At 41.5% G+C, this 24,568-nt stretch overlaps 1 protein-coding gene and 1 pseudogene across 2 annotated transcripts; one reads left to right on the plus strand and one right to left on the minus strand.

The window, feature by feature from the left end:
- Window positions 1-4,423: 4,423 nt before the first annotated feature.
- On the minus strand, window positions 4,424-9,587 carry LOC129374346 (transmembrane emp24 domain-containing protein 2). 2 transcript variants are annotated; one of them, XM_055052733.1, is made up of 5 exons: window positions 9,247-9,587; window positions 6,960-7,152; window positions 6,819-6,836; window positions 5,863-5,970; window positions 4,424-5,750 (listed from the first exon to the last, which is right to left on the minus strand). In XM_055052733.1, exons 1-5 carry the CDS (start codon window positions 9,424-9,426, stop codon window positions 5,626-5,628), a joined length of 624 nt encoding a protein of 207 aa, XP_054908708.1. In that variant the 5' UTR covers window positions 9,427-9,587; the 3' UTR covers window positions 4,424-5,625. The 2 variants fall into 2 exon arrangements, with proteins under 2 accessions (XP_054908708.1, XP_054908709.1); XM_055052734.1 differs by lacking the exon at window positions 6,819-6,836.
- A 1,286-nt stretch (window positions 9,588-10,873) lies between these two features.
- LOC129374103 (tyrosine-protein phosphatase non-receptor type 11-like) lies at window positions 10,874-23,228 on the plus strand (annotated as a pseudogene).
- The last annotated feature ends 1,340 nt before the right edge of the window (window positions 23,229-24,568 follow it).

Raw genomic sequence — 24,568 nt, forward strand, 5'->3', positions numbered from 1 at the left:
TTCCCTGGGGTCCCTACAGGTCTCCCTGGCATCCCTTCAGGTTTCCCCAGGCTCCCTACAGGTTTCCCCAGGGTCTCTACAGGTTTCCCCGGGGTCCCTACAGGTTTCCCCGGGGTCCCTACAGGTTTTTCCGTCGTCCCTCCAGGTCTCCCCTGCGTCCCTACAGGTTTCCCCCTGGGTCCCTACAGGTTTCCCCCTGGGTCCCTACAGGTTTCCCCAGGGTCCCTACAGGTTTCCCCAGTGTCCCTACAGTTTCCCCGGGCTCCCTACAGGTTTCCCCGGCTCCCTACAGGTTTCCCCGGGGTCCCTACAGGTTTCCCCGGGGTCCCTACAGGTTTCCCCAGGGTCCCTACAGGTTTCCCCGGGCCCTACAGGTTTCCCCGGGTCCCTACAGGTTTCCCCAGGGTCCCTACAGGTTTCCCCGGGGTCCCTACAGGTTTCCCCGGCGTCCCTACAGATTTTCCCAGCGTCCCTCCAGGTCTCCCCTGCGTCCCTACAGATTTCCCCCTGGGTCCCTACAGGTTTCCCCAGGGTCCCTACAGGTTTCCCCGGGCTCCCTACAGGTTTCCCCGGCTCCCTACAGGTTTCCCCAGGATCCCTACAGGTTTCCCCGGGGTCCCTACAGGTTTCCCCGGCTCCCTACAGGTTTCCCCGGCTCCCTACAGGTTTCCCCAGGGTCCCTACAGGTTTCCCCGGGCTCCCTACAGGTTTCCCCGGCGTCCCTACAGATTTTCCAGCGTCCCTCCAGGTCTCCCCTGCGTCCCTACAGGTTTCCCCCTGGGTCCCTACAGGTTTCCCCAGGGTCCCTACAGGTTTCCCCGGGCTCCCTACAGGTTTCCACGGCTCCCTACAGGTTTCCCTGGGGTCCCTCCAGGTCTCCCTTGCGTCCCTACAGGTTTCCCCCTGGGTCCCTACAGGTTTCCCCCTGGGTCCCTACAGGTTTCCCCAGGGTCCCTACAGGTCTCCCCCGGGTCCCTACAGGTTTCCCCGGGCTCCCTAAAAGGTTTCCCCGGGTCCCTACAGGTTTCCCCGGGCTCCCTACAGGTTTCCCCGGGCTCCCTACAGGTTTCCCCAGGGTCCCTACAGGTTTCCCCGGGGTCCCTACAGGTTTCCCCAGGGTCCCTACAGGTTTCCCCGGGCTCCCTACAGGTTTCCCCAGGGTCCCTACAGGTTTCCCCCGGGTCCCTACAGGTTTCTCCGGGGTCCCTACAGGTTTCCCCAGGGTCCCTACAGGTTTCCCCGGGCTCCCTACAGGTTTCCCCGGGGTCCCTACAGGTTTCCCCAGGGTCCCTACAGGTTTCCCCAGGGTCCCTACAGGTTTCCCCGGGCTCCCTACAGGTTTCCCCAGGGTCCCTACAGGTTTCCCCAGGGTCCCTACAGGTTTCCCCGGGCTCCCTACAGGTTTCCCCGGGCTCCCTACAGGTTTCCCCGGGTCCCTACAGGTTTCCCCAGGGTCCCTACAGGTTTCCCCGGGGTCCCTACAGGTTCCCCGGGGTCCCTACAGGTTTCCCCGGGCTCCCTACAGGTTTCCCCGGGCTCCCTACAGGTTTCCCCAGGGTCCCTACAGGTTTCCCCGGGGTCCCTACAGGTTTCCCCAGGGTCCCTACAGGTTCCCCCGGGCTCCCTACAGGTTTCCCCAGGGTCCCTACAGGTTTCCCCAGGGTCCCTACAGGTTTCCCCAGGGTCCCTACAGGTTTCCCCGGGCTCCCTACAGGTTTCCCCAGGGTCCCTACAGGTTTCCCCAGGGTCCCTACAGGTTTCCCCGGGCTCCCTACAGGTTTCCCCGGCTCCCTACAGGTTTCCCCAGGGTCCCTACAGGATTCCCCCGGGTCCCTACAGGTTTCCCCGGGTCCCTACAGGTTTCCCCGGGTCCCTACAGGTTTCCCCGGGTCCCTACAGGTCTCCCCCGCGTCCTTACAGGTCTCCCCGGCGTCTCCTTCCTGCTGCTATCCTGACCAGCCTCTGAGTCCTGAGTCCTCTGTACCGGAGACCATCAAAATTTGCTCTTGAACCCGATCCAGACATCAAGACCGGTCTCGAGTACAGCAATACAGGCAATCCCTATTCCGAAGCCTAGGGCAAAACATTTTAAGAGAGATGTCTTCTGCACTGGCACGTCTTCATCCAGCTTGTCCATGTTCAACTCTCTATCCTCCCCCCTTTTTTTGAGATGTTGTAGTTTTTGCTTTAGATAGTTGTATTCCTCTCGCAATTTCAAAATTTCGTTCTCCATTTTTTCAAACCGCCTGTTGTTTTCAAGCTGGTGCTCTGCAATTTGAGCCTCAAGCTCCAGATATTGTTCATTGTCCATTGTCCAAACAAATCGCAGACAAGCAATGTCGATAGGAGAGCCTTCAACAAATGATTGATATTTTCCTGGCTGTTCCCTGGAATGCAAGAATGCAGCTCTATGATGTCACAGGAACGTGATGTCACGTTTCCCCGCTCCAGCAGAACAACTGAAAAACGTCTGAAGTTTGAATAAAACAATTTTCATTTTCTATTTTATATTGTGAAACTAGGAAAAAAACATCTACACCATTAATCAATGAAAATATGAATTCCTATTGAGTCAGTGATATTTATCATATCATATATGAAATGTCCGATGAACTTAATTAATTAATTAATTTGCTGTTTCTGAAATGTGTCCCTGTAAAACACGCTGTAACTTATCTAGGTGTTAAAAGGTCACAGGAACAGGTAGTAATTTTGCTCTTGTTTGCGAGTGTTCAAAAGAAATTCAACAGTCGGCAAGAAAGGGATTTAAGCAGAAGGAATGTTAAGGGCGCCATATGTTTTTTCACCAGTAGATGTCAGTAAAGCGCTTTGTTCTGATCTGGACAAGATTCCCTTGGAGTTTTTTTTTTTTCTCTATAAAAATACTGCACATAAAATAATAATAATAATAAAATGGGTTTTTAAATTCTGTAGCAGGAGGTTTAAATGTTTTGACATTTACTGTCTTTAATCAAATAGTAAAAATTAATCTGATTAAGAGTTTAAAAAACTCTTAAAAAAAAATTGAAAATAAAACTTTCATGTGGAATATTTTCCCAAATCATCTGTTCAGCAAACCAGGGTGTATACATCTGTTGTTGTGTTGTATTTTTTTCAGTTAGGAAAACATCCAGACAAATCAGCTAAATTTCATCAGCAGCTACATAAATCATTACTGCTGTGAAACTGGGTTGATGAAAATATTAATTTAATAAGCCAGTTACTCGATACTAATTGTGAATCAGCGACCTGCGATCATTAAATCATGGAAATATATAATTAACATTGCTTTTTCACCCCGAGGTTTGTACTATAAAGTACCTATTTTTCATTTGGCTTGACCAATTCTGATTTTTTTTTTTTTTTCTTCAAAATTGCTGAATTTTCGTATTTTCCCATTTAAATTGCCGGAAGCGAAGCTGGTGAGGCAGCAGAGAGTTGAGCCTCAAGTTGATCAACCTCTCACTAACTGGAGCATGTTCCTCCTGTCTGTACATCACCAATGGCAAAAAAAAAACATTTGATTTTCCCTAATTTAGCTTCTGTAATATAATGTATAGTGTACCACCCGGTACCTCCTGCTGACTGTTGGCTCTGCTTCTCCTTAATGTTTCTGCCAGGTGGGTAAAAGCCGCTGCTGATGGGATCTGGCCTGGAAGTGAACGGCTGTAAATAGAAGACACTGCAGAACCTCAAGTGTTAAAGGAAGTTTCGGCCCAGAGCATTTAGAGGTTATGAAATAAACGTCAGAGAAAATACTGCAGCAATAATTAGAACCGCAGCATAAAGCCAAACATGCCGCAATTAAATGAATCAAAATGTCCCCAAAGAATCGGCGGGCTGACATAGGGGCCAACGGGGGATTCAGGTAGATTCCAGAGATGCAGGTTGGCTCAAAGTAATATGGGGCCCTAGACAGACGTTTAACATGTTTAAATATCAGTGAATCTGTTAGAGGGAGACCAGATTTATTGTTCTAGATCTCAGATGTGCAAACATCAAAAATTATATATAGTTAAACCCCTTTGAGCTTTTTGTTCTATAAATCAGTCTGCAGCCAACTTGTTCTCAATGTTAAGATTTTATTAGGGCTTAATTAGTAAAATGGCAGCAAATTAGCTTATTTCATAACTGCATAACCTTTGACCTCTCCTCTGGTCTGTTTAACAGCTAGTCTCAGATCAACTCAGCCCTCCAGACCATCAGCAGCAGAAAAGGCAACTTTATTCCTATTGGGGAAAATATACTACAGCTGCTTTGCATTGTGCCCACATGATGGCAATGACACAGTTTCCAATTAGATTCTTGATTAATAATGGGTGTTGCTGTGTTGTTGTTCGGTCTTTTAGGCACATCCCTAAACAAAGGCAAATCTTTCGTCCTAGACATCTGCTGCTCAAAGATGTTTTAACGAGACAAAAAGTCGTACAGAATATTTGCTTTATTATGAAACCTGGGGGATTTGTTCACAGAAAGCCATCCTTCATTTGTACAGACCCATGAAGCAGGTTGTTGTTGCAATTACAAAAACAAAAGGAGACACTGTGTCCAGAGCAGGCTGAGGTCGCCAAAACTGTTTTAATACAAAACTGAAGCACGTTTGGTTCCACGCAGCATTCAGGGACCGTAGGAATTACACGGCGGCGCTCTGACGGCTGCGTGGCACTCAACATGCTCCAGAAACTAAACATGGCATATTGTTGTGAAACCCAAAACCTGACGACAATTCTAAAAGCAACTAAGCCCAAACAAAAATATATTAAGTGTACAAACTCCCAACCGCCCCCTTTCGACCCCGCCCTCAGTCAACATTTAATATGGATTTCAGATTTCATTCACTTTTGTTTCGGAGCTATCATCCAAATAGCTCAGTTAAAATCTGACCCTCAACGACCAGCAGTCGAGTTTTAAACTGTAAAAACGTACTAGACATGTGAACAAGTGGTCTGGTTGATTTAGTTAAATACACGGGGAGCAGAGACAAACCTCCATGAAAATGTCCACTGAGTTCCCCTTGGCATGTTCCACTTTCAATCCAATAACAGTGGTAGAGGTTATCTCATTTTTTATTTTCTTAGAAAGACCAGCTGCAAGATGAATCCTTAACACTTCAAAACATGAGTGGAAATGGTGAACTTTGACCCTTACGAACAACCCTCCACCTCCCAGATGCTGCATTCCAATTGAAATCCTACATCCCCCCCTGTGGTGACTCCGCGCACGCGTTCTGACATTTTTCTTGCGTTGCGCTTGCAGAAACCTCGGCCATTTGCGCCAGCGAATGCTTTCCTGCCGAGAAACCGGCGCTTAACTAGACTTTAATCAAACCTCGACCAAAACCTGGCAAACCCAAAAGAGAAAGAAAAGAATGAAAGAATCCGACGTCTACAAGGAGACTCTTTTGGCCATATGTTTCCAAACATACAATTAAAGAGGGAATTAAGCAGGTAACAGAGCAGCAACAACGAAAAATATTCATCAGATCAAATCATGTGTTGGCTTTTCTCAAAATGGCCAGTCTTGTCTCTCAGTGTGGAAATAACTGTCTTGGTGTTGGAGGAGAAAAAAAACAAACAAAAAAAAACTGTGGAGGACACACAGGGATGGATGGATGGATGGAGGGAACTACACCACTCGTCGCACTTCAAAAAATCTCTTCAAGTAGTAAATCTGTCCGAGTGTCATGGCCACCAGAACGAGGGCTTCGAAGAAGGACCACAGGACCACTCTGCTGTTTGTGTTGTCGTTAACTAGAAGGACAAAAACAAACAAACAAAAAAAAAAAAACACAGCAGACAGGATGTGAGGATAAATTTTACTCCGCTTTATCAGAACAAACGGTTGCTGGGTTTGCGTCCTTACCCGCTCTGTGTATCCTCTCACGGACCTCCATGTACTCCTGCTCGTGCTTCACCGCCGTCATAGCGACGGCGAGCTCGTTGATCATCTCCTCCAGCTTGTTTTGATGAGCTGAAACGAGCAGCGAGCGAGCCGTTAAACCCAGAAGGACGACGCGTGCAGAGGACGTGCGTCAGGCTTCTACGCTGTACATGCAAAAAAACCGTCTTGCATCCGAGACACGATTCCTTTACAAGTACAGTTCTGTGGAGGAGTATTTGCTCTGCTTATGGATTTCATCTGACTCGCATTTAAATGATTGCTGTCAAACTTTAAAATATATATATAAAAAGTCACACTTGGATAACTGAAGAAAATGGACAGACAAGGTGAAAGTGGAACTTTTTTTGGGGAAAGTTGCCCCACTTTTCAGAAAAGTGAACCATACAAACAGTGAAGCATGGTAGTGGTAGTATGATGGTCTGGAGCTGCTTTGCCGTTTTAAGACATGAATGACGTGCTGAAACCATAATTTTTCTTTCTTCTCTCTAAATGAAAATTCTTGAAATAATCAAGTGTTTGGGTGTTTATGCAGCAGGTTCAACCCAAACAAAATGGAAGGTTGCTGAGCAGTTGGGTCACTGTGTGCGCTTAAAGTGGATTGAGATGCTGCAAAGTAACCTTAAACTGACACTGCATGTTCATCGGTTCATTTCTGTCTGATGCTCTTCAGTAACCAAGAAAGACGAGCTAAACCTGCTGAAATCCATAAAAGAAGCAGATACTTTTTCATAGCACACCATTTCTCTGATACTCAGTGCAAACAGTTAAAAAAAACAAACATTAAGGCCGCATCTGTTGCAAACAACATCTAATATTAGTTTATAATATCAAAACAAGACTGGTTAGAGAAAACTCCACAGTGCATCCCAAATTTAATATGACAGTTTTCACTTATTCTGCCTTTCTTTTTTTCCTACCATCCCAGCTGTCACCACCTATAAAGGAGGGAAATTTACCCAAAGTAAAGTCAAAAAAGAAATTCAAACGAGAAAATCTTTAAAATAGAAACAGCATCACATAAAACGGGCCGTGTACTCAGACGTGGCCGATCTGAGTACCTTCCGTCTCCATGTCCTGGCCTTTCGGCGCCTCTCCGATGTCGATGGTGAACATGACGATCTTGGGCGTCATGGTGGACATCTTGTTGCTGAAGCAGAACTTGTAGGTTCCGTCCATGTGTGCAGCCACGGAGTATTTCCCACTCGACTCTCTGTCTCCTTTGTAAATCTGTTTACCATCAGGCCCAGTTATCTGAAGAGAGAACGATATCAGGGTAAGAAATAATGAAAGGGTGCAGTTTCACCCAGAAAACTTGCTAAGGCTGGTGGTAGGAGGCGCTGCTGTGTTTGAGTTAAACAAAAACAACTCAAATTGTGTAAAATAAAAACTCCTGACCTCTGGCTCCCTATATATGCGCATACTGGCATACGATGTTGCCATTGTGCTTCCAACAGTTTCACTAACGAGAGGCTTGTTAACCCGTCTTTGTTTGCCATCACAGTTACTGGTGTACAAACAAATGAATAAAAACAATGCAGCCTGGTGGGGGGAGTAAAGCCTGGAGGCCCGTCAGGCTTATGAAGCTCTGTATGGGGCAGATATGTGGTAAATTCTTTTTTGACAATTTTTATTACCATTGTATATCCACAAAAGCACAACAACACTCAAATAAAGTCCCACTCGCCTAGAATCTCAAAAGAAATTTTCAGTAATGTTCAATTTTTATGGAAGGTTTAAAAAAAATGACAGGGAAAAAAAGTGAAGTAGTGAAAAGTTGACCCATGTAACACCACTATCCATCGCTGCTACGTCTTTTTCTTCTCTATGAGGAGAGAGATGTACTTGTGATCTTTAACCCGCAGCCTGTGGTCTCTCACTCTTGCGATAATACAGCGACTGTCTATATTTTTCCTAATCTGCGCTTCCATCGACCTGTGAAATTAAGCATTTTGTGCAACGTCATCTCTATCTGATTAGAGCGTCTCCTGCCAATAGACCGTCCAACTGGTGAAGCAACACTTACTACTCCAAACAGTCAATTGCGACATGAATATTGCACTCCGGTATCATGCAGTATTAGGATTAGTACAACAGGGTTACCCTTACAGAATATTTTAAAATATTATAAAATGGCTAAATGGAGTAGAGGAAAGTTGCTCTGCTTTTCCCTATGACATTTTTATCTCAGCATGGAGGTGGACATGGTGGCCTCTTTTAGGAAATCTCAAACTTTCAGCAGGAATCTTGCACTGGCTGTGCAAAATGCAAAAACGGGAGAGGTAAAAATATCACATTTGTAGTATTTTCTTCTCCCTTCAATAAACGCCACGAATGAAAAACACCTGAAACAGCACAACCCTGTTTTTCAGCACAGAGGCAAGATTTCAAAAATATACTGTAATATTCATTTATCTTGGAGCTCAGCATTGCCATGTACCGATCTGTGGAATCCATTAGACTGCATGCTTCATTTTGTTTTTGTTTATTTATTTAGCACATGGTTATACATTTGCTCAAGCAAAAAGAAAACCATCACAATTTAATGAATGTGTAAAAGCTAACATGATCATTTTTTTTCTTACGTAAAAATGAACGGCTGGATAAAGCAAGTCTTACTGACCCAGAGCAGGAACAAGCAGGTGAGCCCAGTGGGTGGGTCAGCTGCCAGGTCAGGTTACTAAGCAAAATTTATTTTTAAGAGTTTATTTCTGTCGAAATACGACATAAATTGTTAGGGGTGGTTCCAGAGGTGTCGTTTCTTTCATGTCTGATTTCGAAGACCTTTCTGCTTGCTTCTCTTGCGAGACCTGGCAACCCTGACTCGATTTTTACTCAAATCATTGAGAGGTCGACATATGGCAGCTGTCAGAGGGAGCTACATATGTATTATATATATACCATATATATATATATGGCTATTTTAATTAGAAGCACAGATCTCCAGAACAGTTGTGGGAAGCAGAGCTCAACTCTATTTTAAACTTGCAATTCAAAATACACTCCTAAATGCTGTATAACATGGTAGCCTAGCCATATATAATGCTAAAGCTGCAACCAATTTATCATCACTGCATCGCCCTCGCAATGTCCTAACGACAACGGCGACTTTGTGATATATACAACGAGATAAATGTTAATATTTTGCAAATGACTAAAATGCTACAAATAAATCCGGATCATAGCTACTTAACTTCAGGCGACGTTTCACAGCGAGACGGCTAATCGTTAGCAGCTAACGTTAGCACAGGGCCTGTCGAGCCAGTTCGGAGTTTGAAGTAGTAATGGCTCCAAGTTGTACACAATGCACGATTATGGAGGTTGGACGCACTCGGGGAAGCATATTACCTCTACATCGATGTCCAGGAAGCCTCCCTCGGCCACCTCGAACATGAGGCCCATCTTCGTGCCGGAGTTGACCCGTTCGTAGAAGCACTCCTCAGCATGAGCATCTATGCTAACAAAGTAGCCGGACGCGGTAGCACACAGAACGGCCAACAAGACAACAAGTTCTGAGATGGTAAACATAATTGAAACTATAGGTTGAAAACACCAACGCTATAAGGAGTGTCTCCCTTTTTCTTCTTCGTTTTGTTTTACAGAACAGACAGGAAAACCGCCGTGTTTCCAGGAGCGGACAGTTGGAACAGGGAAGGAGCTCCACTCTACAGCCGTGTTCCGCTCTCTGACTGCCACGTACGGTTTCTAAAACGGCAAGCTGTGAGGGACAATCATGACGGCAGCGCCTCAGGGTGAGACACCTTACAACTTAGCCGACAATTAATTTCCAAATCACAATAGAAAGAATTCCGATGAAAATCTTGAACCCATTCACTGTGATCTTACGCAGGTCACGATTAAACAGCAAGTCAGCACGCAGAACCTAGACAATAACAATGTTCTTCGATAGATGGCTTTCAAATTAGGGGCTGACCTGATGAACAGACTTTGTCATATTCTTGTGTTTTCTTATTCAAAATGTCACTTTTCTTAAAAGTAAAAAGAATAATCATCAAAACTCAAATGACTTTAAAAATGCTGACTTCTATTTAAGTGTTTTTTATTTGTTTGTTTTATATGTCAGGCTGGTGTGATTTCACAACATTTTATCTCAGATGAGCAGGATAATTTTTTGGATTGTTTTTGTTTCTTGAAAGAATTATTAAATGAATGTCACACAATGTATTTACATCATGCTTAAATTATCTGAGATATTTAAGCATGACCAAAAAGAGCAATTTGTAAGGGGTCAGATAATTTTCACAGTGGCCACACAAATAACATCTTTGTCAATTTATCATCAAGATGGCAATGTATTGCCTGTTCCACAGCTTTTAGTTGCTTTTGAAACATTATCAATAAAAAATTTAACAATAGTACTTTGCTGAACGCTGATTGTGGACTGTGTGTTTTATGACTGTATTTTTCTGTTCATACGACATCATGGACAACCAACATTTAGTTTTATAGTTCTACCTTGAACTACCTTATTGCTGAAAATGTGCAACAAATAAAGTTCTTCTTAAGAATAGAATCTTCTTTATTTACCCACATTATGGCATATACTTGGTGAAGTGCCAAAAACGGAAAAGGTTTATTTGGATTTAGTGTAATATCTGGTTTCAACTATGTTTTTTCAAATATGCTAAAACAAAAAACACAAATAAACATACAGAAGCTTGAGTCCAAGAGTCAGCGGGAAACTGCTTCTTTAAAACGCCTAAAGACAATTGTAGTTTGCTTGGATCTGACACATTCTGAGTTAACTTTTTCTGATGAACTGTCTCTCCAGCAGCTAAATAACATGAGGAGGATTTTAGTGAGCATGCGCAACGTAAGGGTTGTTGGGGCCTTTCATTTCAATCATACCGTTTGCCGGTAAGAGGAGGGCCCGGGCGGAGTCTGTACAAAAGCTCACTTTAATCAAGGTTCTCAGAAAACGGCCGCTCACGGTAACGAAATCCGAGCAGCCTTTTGTGGCGTCGCATGTTTGGTGACGTCCAACAGCCGACTAGCTGTGAAGTCTTCAGGGCCGAGGCCTAGAGACTTTTTTGCAGCGGACGCTACTGTCATTTTATGTGGATGTCTAGCCAGTTTTCCGTGCCCGGTCTGATCGGGTGTTGCCCGATGAAGCACTTTATTGACTAGCTGAAGCGGAAACGGTCGCAAACGTTCGTCAGCTCGTTGACGCTACCGCTAAGTGCCAGCGAGGAAGTAAGGAACGGAAAAAAAAAGAAAAAAATGACATCTCGGAGGTAAGAGGGGGGGGGGGAAGAAATAAGGGGGGTTTGCTGTCTGGAAAACAATGTCTGGTCACAATGTTAGCTGAGCCAGCTCCGTTTACCAGCCCTCAGCTGTTTGGGTTCGGTTTGTTGGGGGTAATGAAGGTTCTGGAAGAAAAGCGAAGAGAGTGAAACAGCTAACTTTGGTTGGGTTGCCACAGGGGTGGGGGGGAGGCAGCGCTAACGGTCACCTGAAAAGCCCACTCTGAACATGTTCAGTAAACAACACTTTATACCCCGTTTTCAGCAACTCCTGAAACTGCGTGTCATTCCACCGTGGGGGGGAAGAAAACGAAAAAACGTATATTGGCGAAATGAACTTTTCACTCGATGTGCATGTAGTGTGTAATTATATCAGATGTCACATCTCTGAAACTGCTATTAAAATAAATATACAAATATAATAAAGCCCGACACGCTTAGATATGGAGAGCTGGTACTTGCACGGAACACGTTTAATTAGTCATCAGAAATGAAGTGCCATAACTGAGGAATACGATCATATCACATCAAAGTAAGATTTTACATCACTACTATTAGCATTAAGCTAATGTTGCTAATGACAGGAGGGGTTGGGGGGCCGTTTGCAAGCATGTAAAATGTTTTGGAAGGGAGGGTGAGATTTTAAAAGACAGTTTAAGTTTAATCTCTGTGTGATAAACCCCTGAAAATAGTTACAGGCAAATTTGCATGTAACTATTTTCAAGGGTTTACTACTTGCATTTCCCTTTCATCCATTCTTATTCAAAAAGTTCAAAAATACTAAGTAAATAGATGCTGATGAGTCTATGAGTGGGCATATATTTAAGAGTAGCCTGTATCATCTGGATACATAATCTGCATCAAGACAATCACTGAGTGAAGTGTCTTTGAGGCAATTAAGTGACGAAATAATTTAATATGTGTGAAATTTGAGTAAGAGCGAAAGGTAGAGGATTAAAAATACGACTTCCTCCAGGTTATGCGTTTGACAGAGTAAGTCGGGTTGGTCTGGAGCCGCAGACCTCTGCTCACACAGGGTCCGCTGGGAGACATGTCAGAAACTGAGTCTGTCCTGGGAAAACCACCGAGTCAGCATCACATGCAAAATATCATCTCTGCTCAGCATACGTTTATATTTGGTCTGAATGGATGAACAGAAAATGCTGGGAAAATGTTTCTTCAGCTAACATTTTGAAAACCAATCAGCAATAATAATGATAAAATCAATTTCAGCTCCAAAAGCAAGAAAAACTAGAAGTTTATGTTTTTCAATTAAAGAAAGTTCCACTTAATAAAGTTCCATTTGCACATCTGTTGAAATATGTGTTTTTAATTTATTGATTAATTTGCATCCATCTCTGCCAGCCTATGATAATGTAGAGCAGCATTAGTTCCCCATTAAACATTGAATCCAGTCATGGTTCATCCTCATTCCTCCATGTTCTAGGTGGTTTCACCCCAACATCTCAGGCGTGGAGGCGGAGAACCTCCTGCTGACCCGAGGAGTGGACGGGAGCTTTTTAGCCAGACCCAGCAAAAGCAATCCAGGAGACTTCACCCTCTCAGTACGGTAAGCCGTGAGGCTCAGGACACAGTTGGAATTAAGATGGGATGTCCAAAGCAATAAATTGCAAATTGGCAAACTTCCTCTTGGATTTGTCCAGAATGAAAGGGGAACATGCTTCACATTATAATTGCAATCTCTGCAGGAAACGCCATCAGAGTTTCGTCACCCAAAATAGAATTTTCTGAAAACAGTTGCATCAGTAAATAGAAACTCGGGATTAAAAGTATTAGATATGCAATTTAGAAGCTTAATGTTTTGCAGACAAGTGCTTTACGTAGGTTTGGGCAATAAATTGATTGTCCAAAACAAAATCGTAAAAAAAAAAAACTTGAGACTTTTTTTTTTTTTTCGCAAATCCGCTCCTCGGATTTCCACAGGTCTAAGGGATGTCAGCGCATCCACGGCAGCCATCTTGTTTGACAAGAGTGTTTTACAGGTTCTATTTATTAGTTCTTTGAAATTAGGGGAACTCTGTTATCAAATTTTCGGGTCAGAGTAGGATTAATTAAAAAAAATCTGTGAAAAAAGTCCTAATATTACCAGAACAAAATTGTAATATTGTGAGAATGAATTTGAAATTTTACCAGAATAAAGTCGTAATGTACACAAACTCCATAACAAAAAAAAAATAGCAAAAATTTAAGATGATTAATGTTGGAAATTTTATGAAGTTTTACCTCAGTATATATTTTACAAAAAAAAAAAAAACTAAATATAATTCCTTTGTCTTTTAACATATTAGCATTAGATAATTATCAGCAGCAGTAGTTTGAAACCATCAAACTATTTAGAAGAAATAGCCACAGAAACTGAGCTGGTCACATAATTTCCTGACTCTATGTAAGCTTTTTTTTTTTCTCATAAAAGAAATTTGTATTTTTCTCGTAATTTTGAGACGTTTTTCTTGCAATATTGCGTCTTTATCTTGCCAATATCCCGACTACATTCTTGTGGTACAGCTAAAATCCTCGCAGCCTGGCCCTAATGCTCTGATGTACAGCTCACAGGAGGGATTATTAATAATATTTTGTCATTTTTTTAATCAACATTAATAGCATCATTAGTTAGTAAAAATTATTAGATTTTTTTTTAAAGCAATATCACCCAACACTAGCTTCACTAAATTAACCTGACAGTGAGGCGGTTAGCTGCTAGTCGAGCAGCATGCAGCAGATGGTTCACCAGGAGCAATCCAGGCCTAAAAGGAGAACAAATATTAGACTTTAAGCCAGACACAAACATGACTTGAAATGAAAGCTCAGTGTTTTCTGGAAATGTGGATTTAAAGCAATAGCATGTTAGTGTGCCTCTCCCTGTCCCCATAGAAGTGTTTAGAGAACTAAATTGACAGTAGAATCATTCGAGGATATTTATAATAAACCGAGTGAATGATTGCCAGGAAAATAAGCGTCATTCATTTTTGTTTTTTTTCTTATACGAAACGTGGTTTTTATCTCTGGTCTGACAGGGTGTACATTTTTCAGATGAAGTATCATTAAGTCAGTGCAGCTGACAGAGACAATGTTATTTTAGTCGCAGGGTCGTATTTTAGCTGTATGCTCTCTCATCTTTCTCCGTGTTTTACTTCCTGTGGAGACAAAACAAGTCCCGCTCGCCTGGTGGACACAAAGGAGAACCAGTCGCTGCTGGTTCAAACCAGCATGTCTCGTCTCTTAACTCCCACAGTCACCAGTAAGCTGGCAACAGTTAGACGTTGGTAACTGACCTGCCACAAGTTCTCTTTTTCTATTTTCTCAGAGAGCAGTGGTCGCCTGCAATGACTAAGTTTATGTAATCTGTTGGGTTGAATAAGGAAGAAGAGACATGCTTTTTTTTTCTTTTCTTTGTTTTTTTTTTTTTGTTAGTCACAAAATGCTGCCACCCATCTACAATCTTATTTATTTGCACTTTCAATATGTACAGTTGGTATAAGAGAGTCCTGGATTAAATAAGAAAACATTAGTTCATAGTTTCAGTGCACCAATTGCAGTTTTCTGGCCCATTGCTGATATTTAAAAATCCTAAACTGCTGATTCCCTGTTTTTTTTTTTTTGTTTGTTTGTGTTTTTTAATGGAGCTTAATGGATCGACACAGCCCACTTTAATCCACATCTTGTTCTGTCCCCTGGTGAATCCGGTTCAACCAAAACAAAGTCTAACACTAGCGGGAGAAATGACTCGTTTTCTTCTACCAAAGACAAAAGGGAAATCCTTCAACCACTAAAATCTGTTAACATCTTGTGAAGAAGGAAGTTCTGCTCAGTGTCTACTTCAGAGGTTTTTGTGTAGTTTCCTTCAGTGGTTCTTGGTGCAGCGCCTCTATAGGCTAGGAAGTGAACAGTTTTTATTTATTTATTTTTTATTATTAGTGGTTTTGGTTGGTTTGTCACAGCCCAGTGTGGAAAAGATCTACAACTGCTGCTAAAATTGTACAACATGTCACAGTTTTGGTCTCTAATTGAGCCGCTATCAGCTGTGAAAACATCCAAAGTGAAGAAAATTGGGGTGAATTTATTGATGCGTCCCTAATTGATCTCCACAGACACACTCAAAGGTTGTCTCTGATGTTTTAAAATATTAACCCTGTTCTTTATCTTATCTTGTTTTCTGTACATCTACAAGACTGAAAACATCTACAAGGCAAATTAAAGAATTAGTGTTTTCATATTTTTTGTTTCAGGCATTTTCCCCTCGTAACTGTTGGCTTTACTTGTTTTTGAATAAAAATTGCTCTCTTGGTTGTAAACTGTTTTGATTTGATTGCAAACTTGACATTTTCTGAAAATTCCCCCCCCTCCGCTCTTTAGGCGAAATGGAGCCGTCACCCACATTAAGATCCAAAACACAGGAGACTACTATGACCTGTATGGCGGGGAGAAGTTTGCCACGCTAGCTGAGCTGGTGCAGTATTACATGGAGCATCACGGGCAACTGAAGGAGAAAAATGGAGACGTTATCGAGCTCAAGTATCCGCTCAACTGTGCCGACCCAACATCAGAGAGGTGAGCGAAGGATGTTGTCAGACATCCTCATCATTGAGCTCTGATGATGATGTGGTAATGTCACTTGAATATTTCCTTTCAGGCATACACATAAAAGTATTTTGTTACGTCATGTCCAAATTCTGACAGTTTCCAGATTAAACCAAGTGAGGAGAGTTTAGTTTGGAGAATAAAACGTACATTTTTCTTGTAAAGTCATTGGACTTTGTTTTATAGGTTTATAATGTATTTCTCTCCATTTAATGCATTCAAGCACAAAGGCTTCATAATATTTTCCAGACTTATACGTACCACTGGTTTAATGCGATAGAAGCAACTTTATTTACATGCTATAAACTTGGCGGCCATATTGGATACTAAAGTCGGGTTTTCTTGGTGAGTTCCAATTTTCCCAGTCAAAACTTTCAACATTCGATTTCTCAATACAAAGAAAATGCACCAATAGTAGCGCAATGAAAAAATTATGCTAATGCAGTTGTTACAATTGTTACCCATATTGTGATGTATTCAACTCAATGAATACACTGGTCTGAATCAGAGGAAGCAAAGTGGGTTTTGTGGAAAATTAAGTCCCATTACATCTTTGATATCAATATATATTTTTGATGTTTAAACAGTGTGTGTGTTTTATTGGGATTAAGGCTTTGGCATTAAATATATAGCCACAGCTTCAGGGCAGAACGTTTATTTATCCCACCCACCCACCCACCCGTGTTTCAATGCAGTAGCTGTCTAGGGTAGAGTTAATCATCGGCAGAATAATCAGAATGTAGGTCATGCCATCGGTTTCACTTTCAGGTGTAGATAACTGCGTTCTTGAGATGAGGTCATAGTGTGATGTGCTTTGTGTGAGAGCCACAGGGCTAATGGTGCTGAGGTTTTTTTGACCAATCAAAAACACTCATTGGAGCCTGGCTTTGCTAGCATCATGGAACAAATATCTTCTTATGCCATGGAAATGTAAGGAAGACACACAGCAGATTGCAGGCTAATATATATATTAAAATGGCATTGAGGATATATGCTTGATGAGGTGATGCATCAAGCATATTTATGTTAATTTAACAAAGTTTTTTTTTATTTTTATTTTACTGCTATACTTTAATCCTTTTGGACTGCCATATGTTTTAGTTTTTGTGGTACTCTTGATTTATTGCCAGGTTGTTTTTTTTCTTCTTCACCCAGATGGTTCCACGGACATCTGTCAGGCCGCGACGCAGAGAAGCTGCTGACGGAGAAAGGCAAGAACGGCAGCTTCCTGGTGAGGGAGAGCCAGAGCCACCCGGGATTTTGTTCTGTCGGTCCGCACGGAGACGACAAAACGGACACCAACGATGGCAAACCCAAAGTCACTCACGTCATGATCCGCTGCCAGGTGAGAGAGGCCAACTCCTTCCAGTATGACGCTACAATAAAGTCACATTTACCTGCACAAACTTAACACGTGCCTTCTTCCCCAGGGTGACCTGAAGTACGACGTGGGGGGAGGAGAGAAGTTTGACTCCCTCACAGACCTGGTGGAGCACTACAAAAAAAACCCCATGGTGGAAACTCTTGGCACCGTCCTCCAGCTGAAGCAGGTCTGCTGTTTTCAATTCAGGAAGGCAATTTCTGCTCAGTAGGAAGCTAACCTGTCCGTCCTCCTGCAGCCGCTGAACACGACCCGCATTAACGCAGCTGAGATTGAAAGTCGAGTTCGGGAGCTGAGCAAGCTAGCAGAGGCCACGGACAAGGTCAAGCAAGGCTTCTGGGAAGAATTTGAGGTAAAAAAATATAATGTTGCAGTTTACAGAACAAATAATAGAAGTAGAAATGTGTTTAATATTTCTTCTTCAATATTAAACGTATGTTTATAGATGTGCATAATGAGAGTCGTGGGGCAGTTACTTTCCCACGACCAAATGATTAGTTTGACACAAATCTTCCTAACAAATATTTAATAATAAAGTACAAAAGTTTTAGTATTTTGTTGCCACCAAACCTGTCGCAATCCACACGACAAATTAAAATGAGCTCAATTAAATTTTAATTAAATTTCCATTCTGATGATTTAATATTTTTTGATGTGCAGTTGTATCATAATCCATTTAATTTTTACTTTTGGTTGTCTTTATTTTATTGTTTTTGGTTTCCATGTTTTTATTTTGGATATTTAAAACATCTTCCAGTTCAGTGAAGTGTTTTTTTTTCCTACTTTAAATTCAAATTTATTGGTTTTAGAGAGGGTGATAATTTTGCTATTATCAATATAATACCTGGAAATTGTCTCAAAACCATTATTATTATCTGAGTGTGGATTCGACAGTTATTTTAATTGTATTTTTTTAAAACTCATTCAAATTTCTTGTGAACCTTTAACTTTTTTTAATACAAAAAGACTAACATAAAGCCTATTACCACACAGCTGGAGTAATGGGGAAATAGTACAATTTTCATAAGAATATGACATCAGCGCACACTTCAGTGTGCACCATCCACAGAAGATAGTCAAATTTTACGTTTTTTGGAAATTTGTCCCTTTTTTTCTTAGAATTCATCTTTCTTTTTCTCGTCCCAAACCAAATAATACAAAATGTTGTTTTAGTCAACAGTAGTTGATGGATGGACGGACAAATGAATAAATAAAAACAAACTAGCACTGCAAGTAGTTTTGAGAGACATCCAAGCCCCCATCAGTCCATCTCAGGGCCTATTAAGAAACAAACAAAACAAAAAAACAATCACAGTGACATCATTCTGTCTGCTTGTTTTTCTCCCGTTCAGACTCTGCAGCAACAGGAGTGCAAGCTGCTCTACAGCCGCAAAGAGGGTCAGCGACCAAAAATAAAAACAAGAACAGATACAAGAACATTTTGCCTTGTGAGTATCGCACACAGCTCTTTAGACATAAAACGACTTGAGTCGGGTTTTGTGCAAAGCGGTTTGTTTTTTTGTTTGCGCCGACAGTCGACCACTCTCGCTTTGTGCTGAACGATGGCGACCCGAGCGAGGCCGGCTCCGACTACATCAACGCCAACATCATCATGGTAGTCTTTTCTGTCCAGTTTTGTTTGTAACACCAGAAGTTATTTAGGACGTGACTGAAAAGCTTAGTAACTCACACAGGCAATGTTTTCAAGCCTTTATTGCTGTTAATTATTATGACTTTTTCTGTTAGTTAAAAAAAAAAACTTTAAAGGGGCAGGATTATGTAAAATTGATAAAAAAATATTTTTTGCTTTACACCATGTTGTAATGTTATTCCCCCATAAAAAACATAGATGAGGTATTGCCTTGATTCTTACATGCATGTTTGAGAAATCCTTGAATCTCCCCTGGTAACAATTCAGCTGTACAAAACTCTTAAACTCTCGGGGGAGCAGAAGGTGCATCGCCTCCTCAGAGCTGCAGTTTCCAAGTTTCAGAGCAGTCGCCCTCCCCAACCACACACACATGTACACGCGCACACACACACACACACACACACACCACACACACACACACACACACAACACACACACACACACACACACACACACACACACACACACACACACACACTGCTTAGCTCCTTCATACAGCAATTGGCAAACACCTGCTGGAACTTCCCATCACCTGAGCTCATTATAGGAGCTACTTCTCAGTGCAGCGCTGGTAAAAATGTTGTTAAAGGGTTAATAGAGGAGCCATGTTGTGATGACTTCCTGAAGGCAGAGTGTCAGAAAGAGCAGTAAATTTAAAAAAGACAGAGCCCTCAATTCAAGGCGTTAATTACAAATAACAGCTCATGTTAACATTGTTCCTTGATGGTGCTGTAAAATGGAACTATGAGCATGGAAATCTCATAATGATACCCCCTTAATGCTTAGGATATTGCATCAAAAACATTTTAATCCAGAGAATTAGTTTCTTTCCTTGCTAGTTGATTTGTGTTTCTTGGCCTGAATGTGTGCTTGCAGCCGGAGGCGGACTCCAAGTGCAACAACGCCAAGCCCAAGAAGAGCTACATCGCCACTCAGGGTTGTTTGCAGAACACCATCAGTGACTTCTGGAGGATGGTGTTTCAGGAGAACTCTAGGGTCATTGTGATGACCACCAAAGAGGTGGAACGAGGGAAGGTAAGATTCCTGGAATTAGATTGGTTTGTTGTGTTAGCCGTCTTTTAGCGGTGGCCCTTTAAATCCAGCTGGTCAGATTTAAATCAGACTTTAAAACAATGGAATTATCTCCACAGAGCAAGTGCGTAAAGTACTGGCCCGAGATGTCAGCTCTAAAGGAATACGGCGCAATGCGCGTTCGCAACGTCAAGGAGACAAAAGCTCACGACTTCATCCTCAGAGAACTGAAGCTGTCCGAAGTTGGTCAGGTGAGTTGCCTGTCTGCCCGTCAAGAAGGGTTGTCGGAGCAGCACCATGAGGATTTGGAAATTTAAAAGTTTCAGACAATGGACAGCGTCACATTTCTGACTGGAAAAACATTATACTTGTGATCCCAAACTTGCTTCAGGGTAACACAGAACGCACAGTGTGGCAGTACCACTTCAGAAACCTGGCCTGACCACGGTGTCCCCGCTGACCCGGGCGGCGTGTGGACTTCTTGGAGGAAGTCAACCTGAAACAGGAGAGCATTTTGGATGCTGGACCCATAACAGTACACTGCAGGTACTCACAGATCTACACAAAATAAATAAAAAAATCACTGACTTAAAGCAGCAGTACATAATGTTTCTAAAAATATTTTACATATTTCTTAAAACTGTCAGCCTTCTCCACTGCTCCGAGAAAAAACCAATCAGAGCCAGGAGGCAGGTCTTAGCACTAGACCTAGTTGGTAGGCTACTGTTCATAGCCTACCAACGAGCCTATGAATGGTAGGCTATCTGGCATAGCCACCGATGATGGTGGATAAATGCTTTTTCTTTATCAGTGACAGCGCTAAGACCCGCCTCCTGGCTCTGATTGGCTGTTTTTGTCTGGAGCGTTGCATTTCTTCAGATGGCAAAAGTAGAGGAGGTGGATGAGATTGGTCTGTACACAGATTATCTGCATCATTGTCATGATGACGGTTTTAGCAAATATATAAAAAAGAAAAGCATGTTTTTTGCAAAAATTACATACTGGAGTTTAATACAGAACAACTTTAAACTCAGACTTTGGTTTTCCCATCCATCCATTAGTGCAGGGGGATCGACGGACAGGAACGTTTATAGTGATCGACATCCTGATAGATGTGATCAGAGAAAAAGGTGAGAATATTTTTTGTAAGGATACAAAAATGATTCAAAAGTGAACTAAAAAAACGTGATTTAGAAAAGCATTACCTGTTCAAGCAACATCAAACAGGTATGAGATTCTTGAATAAATCTTTTGGAGTCATTTAGTTATATATATTTTTTGTGTAACATTATAAAGCAGTTAATTCTGAAAAAAAATGAGAAAAATTACATGTTCTAGTATTTTAAGTCAAGTTTATTTGTATAGAACATTTCAGCATTGTTCAGCTTTACATTATAAAACATGGTAAAGTCACCAACTGTGAAACAAGCAGTAAAACATTACATTTTGTCCAATGTCATCATCAAAATCATAAAGCCAGTACACAAAATGTGTTGATAAATTCTCTATTTACTACTAATCAAAGGCAGCTCTAATCAGATCCTTGTTTAAAGAATCTCTGTGGTTTTGCAGTTTTGTGAAAGATTTGTGCAGCATATAGAAGCTGAATGCTGCTTAAATCAAATAAAACACAGTAGTGAGCAAAATGTTAAACCCTCCCCCCACCGAGTCTTGCAACAAACTAACGCTGAATCCAGCGGAGTTCGTTGCCACTTTTTTTTTTTTTTTTTAAGCTCTAGCCCAACATTTTGAGGTAGATCCCCCCTCTAGTGTTTTGCAGCAGGGTAAAGGGGAACGGCACGTCTTTTCAGCCCACAGAAATTCTGTGGTTCACTTGGAAATTAAAGGGTAAGAAGTGTGCTTTCAAACTCACAAACGCAGCATACGCTTAACGGCCCAATAAACATTGTAATCTTTAGCTCAAGTGTGAAGTGCAGTTCGTGCTACGTGAGGTAAAGTCTAGAGCGAGCCTCGGTATGAAGCCGACTGAGGACAAACTTCATGCATTTGTATTTAATTTCTAAAAAATAATAATAAATAAAATTTGTTTATGCTTTCATCTGCTAAATTTAACATCATTCTGCTGTTAAAAACAACAGAATAAGAACGAATTAAGTTCTTATGTACTGCTTCATTGGACAATGACATTCCTTATATATAAAATGTAATAATGTACAACATATTATTCAGCAAATAATTTTCCATCCATTTACTGTTATTGGAATATATTATAATATGTTTTTATTTGACCTCGTCATATAAAAATAACTGATTTCTACAGCATAATGACAAAGATGATTAATACAGATTTAAAGGGAACCAGTTGGGATTTCCTTCATTTTTTATCAACCTATAATTGTGTGATATTATCCGCTGACATCACCTACCGTAATTTCTGGACTAATGAGCACGCCTGAATATAGCCTGCCACCCTCTGACTTCAAAAGGTCAGAGGGTGCAGTTTTTTATTTTACATAATAGGCAGCAAGGGGTCCATGTTGTAACAGCAGAAATTTACACAAACTATTGTAAATTTCTAATTAGTTGCATGCTGGTAGCATCACAAATACTGTTTGGAAAATGATTTTCAAAACTGTCTGTAACACGGCTACTAAAGAAAAAAAAGAGAGTACAGTAGCAACCTAGAAATGTCTTATATTTTATTTATTGCATACTAATGAACTTACAATTTGTTGTAAATCTACCAAATTTAACAACTTGACAATTTCCATCTATACTTCCATAAACAAATAAAAAAATACAAACATTCATACATTAGAAAACACAGGTAAAAGAACCAAAAAACAATAAGTAGTTGGGGAAACGTAGTTTAAGAGGTTTGCATTGAAAAAAGAAAAAAGTTGTGTGGTTCATTCATGATACAAAGACCCAAAAACCTGTAAAACCAGATTTGTGTGAGCCGTCGTCATCTGAAGTGTTCCTCCCCACCACAGGGGTGGACTGCGACATCGATGTGCCGAAGACCATCCAGATGGTTCGCTCCCAGCGCTCAGGGATGGTGCAGACCGAGGCGCAGTACGGTTCATCTACATGGCCGTGCAGCACTACATCGAACACTGCAGGGGCGCATCGAGGAGGAGCTGGTGTGCAGCAAGTCGCGTCACGGCTTCGTCTCCAACCGCCCGGCTGTTTGCTGTAATGATCCGTGTTCTCTCTTCTCCGTCCGCAGAAAAGCAAGATCAAAGGACGCGAGTACACCAAATCAATACTCATTGTCCGACCGTCCGGCGGAGAGCAGAGCCCTTACCCCTCTGCTCCCCCATCCGACTCCCGTCTGCACAGAGTGAGTAATCCTGATTTCAATATTTCTAAACTGATGTTGTTTCTCACTGAACGGTGTTGGTGTGGTCAGGATGAGGGACGACAGCTCCAGAGTTTATGAGAATGTGGGTCTGATGCAACAGCAGAAGACCTTAGATGAGACTCACCTTTAATTCCAGGACTCTTCATCAGGTCCAGGTAACTCCTGCATATGGTCACATCCCTGCATTATATTCCTATATTAATTCTGTAAGAAATTTCAACCCTGGATGATTTGCCATTCTTATTGCCTTTATAAATCAATCATAATCAACAGAATGAACTATTTGTCTTTTTTTTTTGCAAAAAAAAAAAAAAATATAATATATTCCTTCGTGTCAAAGTGAAACTGATTTCTACAGTATAATTACAATAAATATGTAAACTCCTAACTCAATCCAACAGAGGTCATCAATTCAAAAAATAGAATTATTAATTCATGGTGTCCACATATACTTTAATTTTAGATACATGAATATTAAACTGTAAGTCCAAAGACGTCTTAATTCATTTTGAAAGGTTGGCTTTAAATATGATGATCACAGGTTTAACTTGTCTTACAGGACTGTATATATTTCACTCATATTTTTATTGATGTTTTTTTTGTGTGTGTGTGTCAAGTGTTGAAATTTGTGCGTCAGATTTGCGGGCGTACCAGAATTGTGCGAATATGAAGGTTCCGGCCAGAAAGTCCTTGCATTTAAAACAATAAAATAAATCAAACCATGCGATTAATTGCGTTGTAAAAAAAAATTTACGTACCTTAAAAATGTTCATAATTAAATCATCGACATGATCTGGTTAAATTCCCGGCTTTGGTTTTTGCTAACCGAGTTCTCAACAAAAGTTACAACATTTAGTTGGTCAATGCAAAAATGACGCGATTCATAAAAAGTTCAAAGTCAATAAAATAAAATCCATGCTGCAATTTTCAACAAAATGCAGTGCCTCCAAATAAGAAACGGCAGACATCTGAAGAAGGCAGATCACCAGATGACATCTCCAAGAAGTGACCTTATTAAAATATTCCATCTTGTATTCAAACCAGTTTTTAAGAAAAATTATGTTTTCCCTTCCAGGATCCTGATACCTGACAGTTTTTCGCCAGCTACACCTTGACGCCTGAGACTTGACCATGCGGAACAATAGGAGGTGGGGTTGAGTTGGTGGAGGGGCGGGAGCGATAAGGGGAGGGGGGGGGGGGGACACACGACAACCAAACTAAAACCTGAGGGAGAACCAGACGGCGGGCTCATAATCTTGTCGCGCTTTCTACTCGACCATTTTCCGTCAAGTTGAACTCTAAACCACTGTGATCGTCAGAGGAGCCTTTGAGAAGCCAAACGCGTCACCTGCTTAAAGCCCAGCTCCGGTCCAGCTCAAGCCTTGGGGGAATCAAAAGGGGGGGGGGATACACAGTTA

The sequence above is a fragment of the Poeciliopsis prolifica genome, unplaced genomic scaffold, assembly GCF_027474105.1.
Source record: "Poeciliopsis prolifica strain line A6 unplaced genomic scaffold, Auburn_PproV2 SCAFFOLD035, whole genome shotgun sequence".
In the NCBI taxonomy this organism is placed as follows: Eukaryota; Metazoa; Chordata; class Actinopteri; order Cyprinodontiformes; family Poeciliidae; genus Poeciliopsis; species Poeciliopsis prolifica.

Coding starts and splice junctions, on each gene's coding strand:
- LOC129374346 (XM_055052733.1), bottom strand. CDS start 9,426: ATGTTTACCATCTCAGAACTTGTTGTCTTGTTGGCCGTTCTGTGTGCT. Junction 7,153..9,246: donor TCCTGGACATCGATGTAGAG/GTAATATGCTTC, acceptor TTCTCTCTTCAG/ATAACTGGGCCTGATGGTAA. Junction 5,751..5,862: donor TGAGAGGATACACAGAGCGG/GTAAGGACGCAA, acceptor TTGTCCTTCTAG/TTAACGACAACACAAACAGC.